The 12,131-nt window shown below is 34.5% G+C and overlaps 1 protein-coding gene across 11 annotated transcripts in view; it reads left to right on the top strand.

Moving 5' to 3' along the window:
• zgc:113298 overlaps positions 1–12,131 on the top strand; it is a 59,621-nt gene that overhangs the window by 43,969 nt on the left and 3,521 nt on the right. For 8 of the 11 annotated variants that reach the window (XR_012397381.1, XR_012397379.1, XR_012397380.1 and 5 more), the window contains exon 6: positions 11,959–12,074. Coding sequence is in view for 2 of the 11 variants with exons in the window: in XM_073936500.1 (XP_073792601.1) it covers positions 11,959–12,074 (116 nt within the window). In the remaining 9 variants the exon portion in view is untranslated. Of the gene's footprint in view, positions 1–1,092; positions 1,278–11,958; positions 12,075–12,131 lie in introns of all 11 variants that reach the window. The other 3 variants (XR_012397375.1, XR_012397378.1, XR_012397376.1) reach the window with 1 other exon arrangement.

Genomic DNA, 12,131 nt, shown 5'->3' with positions numbered 1-12,131 from the left:
CATTCTGTTGCACTTTAGAAGCTCTGACACGAAAACTAATTCCTCGTATGTGTGAACATACCTTGCAATAAAGCTCCTAAATAAACCAAGACATGAAAAGTCTCCCAAAATAACTAAATAATTTAAACCTTTCGATTATTTTTAAGAAGTGTCTCATGCAGGGTTTCTGCAGGGTCTTAAAAAGTCTTAAATCTCAAAACAAAATTTTAGGCCTTAAAAAGTCTTAAATCTCAAAACTAAATTTTAGGCCTTAAAAAGTCTTAAATTTACTGAAATATTGTGTTGTAGGTCTTAAATCTTTTTTTAAACAGGTCTTAATTTTCTTTTGTATTTCATGTATTGCTACCAAATCTGGCAAAAACAGTCACCAACAATCATCTCAATCAAACTTTTTAATTAAGAAGGAAATTAACTCTATCATAATGGTTTAATTGTTTTCCTTACAATAACATTTGTTTAAAATTTCTCCGTGTATTTACTGCTGCGGACAGAGACCTGGACAGATTGTTGTGCATAGATTTAGTTTATTATAGTTTTTAAAACATTTAATTTTCTTTTTTATTTTAAAGAAAGTTTATGTTGGGGGAAAAAAGTGTATGAATAAAAGTAGAGCTTGCTTGTTTTTACACAATATTTAAAATATTTTTCTATGAAATAAAATCTACAAAATTTTATATATTTTTTATTAATGTATTGTATTATCAAATTTATTAAGTTATTAAAAAATTGATAGGGCAAATGAAAATCTTTTCTTTTCTAGACAATTCGAAAAAATCCTTAGCGTTTACCCTGTTATTAGTCTAAAATTTTATTCATAATGGTCTTTAACATGTCTTAAGTCTTAAACTTACCTCTGTGAAACCTGCAGAAACCCTGTTATTAGAAATAATAAATGGAGCCTAATACTGTTCTGTGGAAATCAGTAGGCTAATTATTTATTACTGAAGTGAAGATACAGATTTAGTACAGATGACGTTTTGAAATAAACCCAAAATAAACTTTATTTATTTATTTTAGACACTGCATATAAACAAATACAATTCAAAGTCTCGTTTATCAGTTCTTTTGCTTTTTGTGATCATTCTGTAACAGGAAAATTTTGCTGATAATTCTAATAACATTCATTTGATGGACATGTGAGAGATTCACAACTCAGACTCAGGCCAATGAAGCAATAACATCACTGAAGAGAATGAAACGACGGAGAACCGTGATTAAGCGAATAAACTCTAATGAGCTGAGTCTCCTCGCAGGGTTAGTTGATGCAAGAGTTGATGGTAAGTTTTTTGTCTTCTTTTGTTTTTCTGTGTTTGCTTTCCTTTCTTACAATAAACAAGGTTTTCAATTCATTTTTAAGTAAAAGTTTTTAAATAAATGTCTTAAGGACACATGATGTGCTTTTCACCGTCTGTTTGAGGTGTTCTTGTTGGAACTGTTGCTGATACTGGAAGAGATTAAAAGCTATGATTTAACAGTTAAATGTTGTTTTAGCATGGTGGATATTCCGTCAGCCAGCGCCAACTTGATTTAAAATAGATTTAATTTGTTCTGAACAAGGGGTTAGCGAAGTGGCGCACGTCACTGTCAGAATGTTTGTGACGGCCAATCGGATTTAAGAGGGCGGGGCTTCCGTTCACAGAAGCCGAGCTGAAGCGCGCCCCTGTCAGCACTGGAAGAATGAGGTCAAATAAGCTGAACCGCTTTTACACCTGCTCCGCGGATTTATACACATACAACACAAAAACATCCAGCCAAATCTTGAACAGTATAGACAGACAGAATCCGGTAAAACACAGGTATGCGGTTTTTGTTTTCAGTTATGTTGGGTTCGTTACATTTAGCGACTGAAGGTTCCGTCACGTCTCATATGACTTGAATCTGAGCAAGTTGGTGCTGTTACAATTAAGTGTATTGGCCATTTATATGTTAAGTAAAAAAAATATTACGTTAGGTAGTACAGTACATGTATTTTCCCAACATTTATCATATTGTACTTGAAATACTAACTGCTTTAATAATGGTAATTAGGTGGTCCCTACAGTAGTCAACATTTAAAGTTGATCAAAATTGTCCTAAGACAAGTATATGTGTCGTTCAATATTTTTTAGACAACTTTGATGAAAGGCTGTGATCCACTTCATGTTCACTACTGTATTTCCTACATAGTACATAGTGCTATAGTACCATAGTACGTAACTGGTGATGACTCGCGCTTAAAGGGATAGTTCACCCAAAAGCAGCAGGGGATTCTGTCATCATTTGCGACATTCTACTCTACCAGAAACGTACATTTTCACTTATAAAAAAGTGACAGGGCTTGACCTTTAAGTTTGTCTTTCTCAAAATCATACAAAAACAAGCATAGAATCATACAAGTCAATGATAAAATGCACCCATTGATCGCTGTCAGCTTCTCCATCAAACCATGTCACTTCCTTTGAGTCATAATAGCCTTAAAGGTTTATTGCATGGCTTTTATGTTCAATTTAATGCAAATGTGACAGGAGCAGGGGCATCACTTTTAGAGACAGACCGTTTAGAAACGGGTGATGAATAATTATATGAATGTAAACTTTTGGATTTTATGCACACTTAATATTTTGAAGTTCATTTCAAGTTCATTTAAAAGCAGTCACAAGACTGACCAAAGGGCTGAACATGAGACGAGATAAAAAGAAATAAAAAGACAGAATATAAAAACATAGAAATGAAGCAAGCAAAATATCTGTAAAAATGTAAAAAATTAGCGGTACAATGAACTAATAAAATAATATTAAAAAGCCAGGCTAAAAAAGTAGGTTTTAAGACTTGATTTAAAAAATGGATAATGATGGAGCCATTCTGATCTCAAGGGGCAAGGTGTTCCACAACCGAGGACCTGCCACAGAGAAAGCTCTGTCCCCTCTACTGTTCAGCCTAGAATTTGGAACTGACAGATTCTGCTCACTCGACCTTAGAGATCTGCCCCACACTTTCACACTTAAATAGTCCCCTACACTTAAAATGTCCACTACACCCCTGGACAAGACTGACAGAAACACGGGGACAATTGTAGTTATTTATATTATATATTTGTAGAATTTATTTATAACTTTGTGTTTTTAATCAGTTTAAGTTGATGTGAATGACAACAACTTAAACTTGCTATTTCTGAAGTTTTATTTTGTCTAAATAACAGTTTTTAGCACAACAAATCTATTAGAGCTGTAGATTAATTTGGGTGAAGAATAAGGAAAATGACAGGGTTTGTACATTTGTAAAGTGTTTTTAATAAAGAACCAAATGACAGAAAGCAACCATCAGTCCATTTTTAGACATTTTTGGAATTAAATACTTTTTATTCACTTCATTTGTTTTTAATTCAGGGACAGGTAATGTACGTTTCTGGTAGAATGTCCTATTTACTCATCAGCCATGTAACAAAAAAAAAAAAAAAAAAGGTAAAATATAAAATCCTAGTTGTTTTAAGATTCACATCCTCAGCTAAATCAGCATCAAATGCCAGAATATCTCCCTTTACTGAGCTGATATTAAGTTGGAGGTCCAATATGTTCAGTACCTTTAAAAAAAAAAAAAAAAAAAAAAAAAAAAAAAAAAAAGGCCACACTTGTATCTAAATTAAACTAACGTAAATTCAAATTATACATTTTTGGACTTTTTAGGTACTCTATACTTTTAACGGTACCAGTATGAGCCCCCAGTGACGGAAAAACTCTATTTTTGACAGGTGCAGCAGACCTGCAGACTTTTATCTAGAATTATTAATAATAAAAGCAATTAAAGCTGAGACATTGGGGATGTAAATCCCACCCACACACAGAAATTCATTTTAATTTTCACAGTTTATTTATTAATTGTATAAAATATGAGCGAGCGAAGCCCACATTTTGACAATTTCTGTTTTACCTTGGACCACACAATGGATAAAAGCACAGTAAATTCCACATATCCATCAGATATCAGCATGATAGGAGCCACAAAATAAAAGGACTTATATTCACATAGTATGATTAAAGACAAAGAGAGGTTTAAAAAAAAAAACAACAACAACAACAGCATGTTTTCTTTTTAAAAGTGAAATTAAATAATTACTGAAGCCAAACCACATCAGCAAAACCACAGAAACCATTATGCTTGTATACGTTTTTGATATTTTCATATTTAATGGTAATAAAACTACTTGATTTGATCTTTGTTTATGAACTATGAGCACTGATGAGTTCTTTATTGAGTTGTATGTAGAGCAGAAGTCAAACGGTGGATGTTTATGTGTCATTTGTAAATGAGTTGGAATGGAAAAAGCAGCCACAAGTTTTTCACACATGCATGCATTCATAAAAAGATCAAACATTCATCGCACCTTCACAAGCTTTTGCAGAAGCTGTTAGTCCAGCATATCAAACCACAGACATAAATAGAAAAACTGAGAAATGTGCATTCTCACACCTGGTGAGTATTTTGCACGTATGTGTCACACTGATGTTCCACCTGAGGTACACATAAGGATTTAGCAGTCTATCATTAAAATAATGAGCCATGTGAATTAGGCAAGGTGTTAAAAACACTGTTACATGAACAGTAATTTGTTTTACAAAGAGATAGTTTACTTAAAACTGAAAATTCAGTCTTTATTTAATCCCCCTTCACTTGTTCCAAACATGTTTGAGTTTCTTTCTTCTGTAAAACACAAGAGAAAATATTTTAAAGAAAGCTGTAAACCTGTAACTATCGACACCTATAGTATTTGTTTCACCTACCATTGAGGTCAATAGTTACAGGTTTTCAGCATTCTTCCAAATAGCTTATTTTATGTTTAACAGAAGAAAGAAACTTGTATTAAGGTTTGGAACCACTAGAGGCTGAGTAAATAGTGAGTAACTTTACATTTTTGTGTGAACTATCCCTTCAATCACACATGCAAATCTCTTAAACTCCCAATGTGAGGTAGTTGCCAAAATATTAAAGTTTATCTTCATGTCATGATTTGGCCATACAGCACCTGATGATCCTCTTTACTTTTCTGTGAAAAACACATAATAAAACAGTTAATCTAAAATTCACCCTGATCAGCTTTAGATACAGTATACAGTGGAGATCAATATTGCAGAATTTGTATATTTCAATGTCATTATAGTTGTTGGTGCTCCATGCTAGACTCTCATGTTGACATTTTGACAAAAAAAAAAAAAAAAAAAAAAAACAGGGTTTAATTCTGAGAAAGTGTTTTACAAAATAACCAAAGTACTTGGTTTTGTGTGATATTTTGTGGAAAACACTGTGATAAACATTAGCGAATGTCAATGACTGTAGCGTGAAGCATTATAATGAGCATTTCTGGCTACTGCAGTCAAATATGAGTAAGAAGTGAGCAAGAGTACGTCAGAAAATACTTCAGGACATCTCTAGATTTCAGGGCCGGAGTGGGACTCATTTTCAGCCCTTGAGTTTCAAGCCAGACCGGCCCACCTCAGTTCACGACTGATTCCAATTCAGTTTCTAATGGCACTATCACGTTTTTTTTTCAAGAAAACAGCTGCTTTAGAAATGCAAATGTTCAACAGCCCTTACAGTATTATATGGCTTAACAATAAAAATGAAAAAAAAAAAAAAACTTTGCAGGTGAGATTCGTACACGGGTCCGCGGCAATGAACAGCTACATCCTTACCACTGGACCACAATGGCTCTATTCTTATGAGGGTAAAAAATAACTAATGACTTGCGTACCTTAAGACACAGCACTACTTTCTTTTGATGGCTCAATCTTTTTCTCCCATTTTTAGATTTCTGAACAAGTTATGTCAGATTTATTAATGTAGTGAATCATTTGATTTTCATTGAGCAGGTGTTTTATTCATTTTATTCGAATTCTTATATTCACTAAGGTGCCGCTGTTTGGGTCGATAGTTACATTACATCATCATCATTAACGTTAGTTAACCTGCAGGCTGCATCTTTCTCACGGGGCTGCGAGAAAATAAATAAAAAGAGCGGCACTGCGGCAAAATAATGAATAAAAAGAGTAAAGATATGGTCAAATAAATAAATAGAAAAAAAAATGTAATTGCTGAGAGTGCAAGCAGCTAGGGACACCGGCCCTCGCGGCCAAAAAACAGACCGGCCCACCGGGAATTCTCCCGGTCCTCCCGATTAGCCAATCTGGGCCTGCTAGATTTCTTTGGTCTTTTTAAAAGTTTGGTTTCTTATCCAGAAGTTTGTTTGCAAGGATTTTCCATAGATTTTCAATCAGGTTTGGGTCAGAACTTTGGGCGGCCATTTCATTATTTCAGCGCTTTTTAGTTTTAAGAAACTGCATTTTGCTGTGTTTAGGGTTCATCATCTTGCATGAAAATTGTTCAAAATAAAAGATCATCGATTACTATTCTATCACTGCCATTAGAAGCTTTGGTTGATATTGACCTTATTCTAAAATGCGGAAGTGCGCCTGTTTTCGCGATTGTCTTAGAACTTCCGATTCAGTCGCCTATGGGAGACATGACTGGGAATAATAAACGGCAGAAAACGGTCAAACTACTTGCTCTACAAACAAATGTTTGCATGACTATATAGACCAAGTAGAATACTATAATAAGAAAATATCAAATTGCATCATTAAGCAGCGTAATGAGCAGTTTTCAAAGTCAAAAAATGAATGGAAGTGAATGCGACCGAAGGTCTCGAGCCAAAAACATTCAAATGGCAGCGCCCACTCGTCGGCGGAGAATAAGGTGAATAGAAACTGGTCAAATGCACATTGGCAGATCCAACCTTAAAAAATGAGTTTAGAGCATTTAAAAATAACACTTTTGACATTTTACTTTTAAATGCAAAATTTATTTTCAAGCTTCATAAACCGCTATTAGGAGAAATGAAAAGGAATTGAAAGTGTTTTAAAGGTGGCTGCCAAGTTTAAAAGGGACTTTGGACCTGTGCTAATACCCAAACTTGTGGTTTTGGCCACTTGAAAGTGCATGCAAGCAACATCAAGTGCAAAAGACAAGACTGGAAACAAGTAGTGCACTTTACACACTAAACCCACATTTGTGGTGTTGGAGGCTAAAGTATTCCATCATGCGTCATGTTCTGAATAAAAAAAAGCACATATTTATACAAAAATACTTCCATCATGCAGTCTTACATTTAAAGAAAGACTTTTTTAGTATTTCTATTTATTATACTTATTCAATTTCAGAAACCTTTTACAAACCCAAAGGTCAAACTGAGAGTTATAAAATCAGATTACCTTTTTCAAGTAACTAAAGTGAATAATGCATTACTTTTTTTATTTCAGTCTTATTAACTGTCAGCTGTTCTGTGTCATATTGAGAGATATCAAAAGGAGTAAATGGAGGTGTGCTGTGAACAATGTGTAAAGATGATACTCTAGTTTTAGTTTAAATGTGAAATGTGTACATGCATTTAGGGCTGTTCAATTAATTTTTCGATTTCATCGATTTCAATTCTAGCTGGAAAAAAAACAAAACAAAACATTTATCAAGATTTGTGTCATATCCTGCCTCCTTTCCAGCACGCATTTCATACGCATTTGTTCCTCTGCAAACCCTGCTGAAAAAACCCCCAGCTTGAACTAGTCTGGTTGGCTGGTTTTTAGCTGGTTGACCAGCCTGATTTTAAAAGGGGTTTTGGACATTTCCGGCCTGGTCTTAGCTGGCCAGGCTGAAAAATGACTAGCTAAAACCAGCTTGACCAGCCTGGTTTAAGCTGGACATGCAGTAGCTGGTTTTCACAGGGCTCTCAGCCTGGCTAAGCTGGTCAAGCTGGTTTTAGCTGGTCACCTTCCAGCCTGACCAGCTAAGACCAGGACGGAAATGGCCAAAACCCCTCTAAAACCAGGCTGGTCAACCAGTAAAACCAGCTGACCTGCATAGGCTGTTTTTTTCAGCAGGGAAGTTAAGTTTCACATGAAAATGAGAAAAAGCATGTACTGTAACATGTTTTTAAAAGCGTGGAAGACAACTCATACTGTTGTGTGTTTGTGTGTGTACGCAGAGACAAGCAGAACACACACATGTAGAGTCATCTTCTTAACGTGAGCACCTAAATTGTCAAATTAATACATAAATGCTTTGTGATTATTTACATTAACCCCCAGTGTTTTCTCTAGGATTTTTTTTCCAGCTGTGGTGGCAGATCTATCAACCACCTATGGCGTTATTTCAATGACAAATGGAGAAATGTTGTGAGCGCAGTATTACAAGTCGAGATCGCATTTATGTAATATGAGCATGCAAATCTCTTTGCTTGCGCGCCAATTTCCTCTGCCTGTGCACGCTGCTCAAGAGCAGGTTTTCTTGTGCGCTCTCAAATAAACGCTGCTGAAGTGTGATTTAGGGCCCTATCATACACCCGGCGCAGTGTGGCGCGAGGCGCAATAGTCTTTTGGTAGTTTCAGCTTGGCGCAAGAGTCGTTTTGAGGCGTTGCGCTACGCTGTTTAAATAGCAAATGCATTAGCGCTCATTTGTGCGCCCATAGGCGTTCTGGTCTAAAAAGGAAGGCGTTCTGAGGCGGACCGCTGGCGCGTTGCCATTTTGAGAAACTATATTAGATTTTTCATTAGACCAAAACTAACCCGGTCTAAACTCCAGCGCAGAGTTGTGCCTCGCTTACACACTGCTTAATACGCACAAGAGAGCAATAGGCAAATATCTTTACATATGAAAAAAATGTAATATTAAGGATATATATATATATATATATATATATATATATATATATATATATATATATATATATATATATATATATATAAGAATAGATATAGGATATAAATATAAAGGATTAAAATATTACAAACATATTATTTTCTAGCCTACATAAATATGAAAAATCACTGCTCTTATGTCTTCTTCATCTCGGGAGGCTTTTTCAGTTTATTCATAACAATTTGCTTTTGTATAATGTTATTATTATTAGCAGTATTATTTATTATATCCATATTTGTTTTATTAAAAACAAGCTTAGATTTGCTCACCTGTCAGTTTTAGACATATGGGGCACAGCATGTGTTTTAGGATATCACTCAGGTTTTTGAGCACATTTTGTTATTATTGTTCATTTATTCGTTTGCTGGAAATTAGAACTGAATTTAGAAATAGTTTTGAAATGAATATTTGCGCTTAACAAACAAAATTATTTATTTATTTATAGACTAATTGATGTCTGTGCGTAAAGGTTTCCCTATTTAAGAGCGAAAGTGAAAGTAGTTCCATTATCTCTCATTCTCATGCAGTAGATGCTCTGTTTAACAGTTTTCTGTTAAAAAACTGTCAACTGTTAACTGTTTGCTAGTGAAATGCTCATTTTTTCTACTTAGACTTACTTTGTGTCCTGTAAATAGCGAATGCGCTCTTGGCGCGACGCAGCTGACTCTTAAAGGGAATGGGAGATGAGACTCTGATTGGTTTATTCTCAAAACACACCTATAACTCATTAAGAAAATAAACTCAACCCTTTTAGGCCATCCGCCACGGCGCAAGGCAGATTTCCCATCCTTAAATTAGCAAAAATGCGTTCTGACATGCCCTGAAAGCGTTTGCGCCCTGCGTTTTGCGTTTTGCGCTCTGTGTTTGTGTAACAAATTTGTTTCCAGCATTTATTAGATTTGCTAGGAATATTTATTCCTGTCAGTCAGTCAGCATGTCACCTTTAAGGGTTATACAAACAACGCACAGCATTACTATGGTTACTGAAAAGTTAACTCTGTTGTAATTCGTTTACCTTTTAATACGCGTTGTTGTGATTATTACACGCTATAAAAGAAAAAAACAACTGAATGTTTTGAATGAGAAGCTGTAATTTAGCCATGGCGGGATGAATTTTGGTGTTGTGCCTTGCCATGGAAGAATAAATGTAGCGGAAACCATGACATTTTTATTAAGAAATAATGGAACATAAAGAGTTAAGACTGAAATGACGTGAAAATAAAAACAAACAGAACTGCTCTTAAAGTGACAATACACTATATTCCTGCTGGCGAGTGTGTATGTGATCATCAATCAAACAAAGACGAGGACAAAGTCACACACTGCTGTTGACTGAAGGACTCTTGTAGCTTTTATATGAAACAAATTAAATTTAATTCTTACAGCTTAAAGCAGAGTGTGTTCCATTAGTATGTTCTTATTCCATTTCCTTTCCAGAATTATGAGAACTTTTTGTTAGTTTTTTTCCCATTCTGCTTTAAGTGTTAAGAACTGTGAAATTTATACTAGGGTTGTCAAAATGTCTGGAATTCGGTACCAAGAGAAACTGACATTTTAAATATGTCCATTTCCTGCTAACATTTAAGCGTTGTTGAGCTCATACCTAAACAGCGCTGATTTGCCATTGTGCTCAACAGAAATGAATGTGATTGGCCGTGAAGCTCATCAGTTCACCAAACTCATTGCTGTTTACTGAGTGTAAACACCGATACAGGGACACTGGACCATTTTAAAGCTGTGATTCATCAGCGGATCGCTTGTATGTCAGTTTATAGACAAACCAGCTAATCAACGTACATTTGAAATACTACAGTGTCCCTGTATCTGTGGTTACACACTGTAAACAGCGGTGAGTTCGGTTAACAGATGACCTTCACAGCCAATCACAGTCATTTCTGTTGAGCACGTGAAAAAAATGGCAAATAAGCACCGTTTAAGAATGCGCTCAACAGCACTTCAGTGTTCACAGGAAATGGACGTTTTAAAAATTTCAGTATTGATTATTATTGAATTCCAGGATCGTGACAACCTGAAGGTGTAATATCAACTTTATTTACAGAGGGAAAAACTATATTGACAACTGACAATATATTTGGACAACCTTAAAAGTGGTTTTCTCTATTTATTTTTTAAAGTTAAATTTTTATGTGTTTGAGCATTTAGATTTTCAAATAGTTTTATCTATATCATCATATCCTAACAAACCACACAAAAAGCTTTATTCCGATTTCATATGATGTTTAGATATCAGATGTCTAAATAAAAAAAAGACCCTTGTGACTTGTAGTCGAAGGTTACATTTGGACAAATCCACTTATACACTGACAATAATCATGAATGAATATTAAAGCGTCTTACTGATTCATGCTCGCATCTTTTGTTGAACACCGTCTCAGCATAATTGATCTCTGATCGAATCTCAACTGATTAAAACAAAAAAAAAAATCATTAAAACATTGTGTTGGGACAACATAAAGGAATAAAGTTAACTTAAATTTAAGTGGATTGAACATAAAACATTTAAGTCTTAAGTCCTAAAAAACTTATGAATTGCGTTTGAGCTTATTTTAAATAGCTAGTTTGAACAAACAGCAAACATCTTTTTTTTCAGTGAGGATTATTTATATATATATATATATATATATATATATATATATATATATATATATATATATATATATATATATATAAATATAAATATAAATATAAATATAAATAAAAACAAACCCACGCGAAGGCAGGGAGAACATGCAAACTCCACACAGAAACGCCAACTGAGCCGAGGTTTAAACCAGCGACCCAGCAACCTTCTTGCTGTGAGGCGACAGCACTACCTACTGCGCCACTGTTTTTTTCTATTATATATTTGCTCTACTGTATTCATCAATTTTTTTTTATTTTTTTTCTACTGTTTTTTATATTTTATATCCATATACTCACCTACAAATCCATTGCAATCAATTTAAAATTATGAATTTATTCCAAACAGAGCTTTTCATTTCACCTAATAAATTTATACTCAATATTGCAATTTCATAAAATAAATTATCACAGAAAAATGAACGCATAATGAATTATCATTTTTTCCAGTATTGTTTATTTATTTTTATAATTGTGGCTTACCTTTTTAATTCACTAAAATATTTAGAATACATTTTACCATATATTTAGTATGTTATTATTAAAACAGCAGGTGACACTTGCCTTCTTGATCTGTTTTTCTGTGTTTCCTGCAGATGCAGAAGATCCCGATCGCAGAAATCATCAGCAGAGATCCCACAGCAGCAGCAGAGATCAACACTAGCAGAGATCCTGAGTCTGGAGGACCTGAAGGAGACCATTGTTATTAAAAGTGAATTTCTACTTAAACTAGTATTTTGACACTACCATACCATCATTCAGCTGGCAG

Source organism: Danio rerio, chromosome 22 (assembly GCF_049306965.1).
Source record: "Danio rerio strain Tuebingen ecotype United States chromosome 22, GRCz12tu, whole genome shotgun sequence".
Taxonomy (NCBI): Eukaryota; Metazoa; Chordata; class Actinopteri; order Cypriniformes; family Danionidae; genus Danio; species Danio rerio.
Note: the sequence above shows the minus strand (reverse complement) of the source record. Positions and strands in the feature narration are given on the sequence as shown.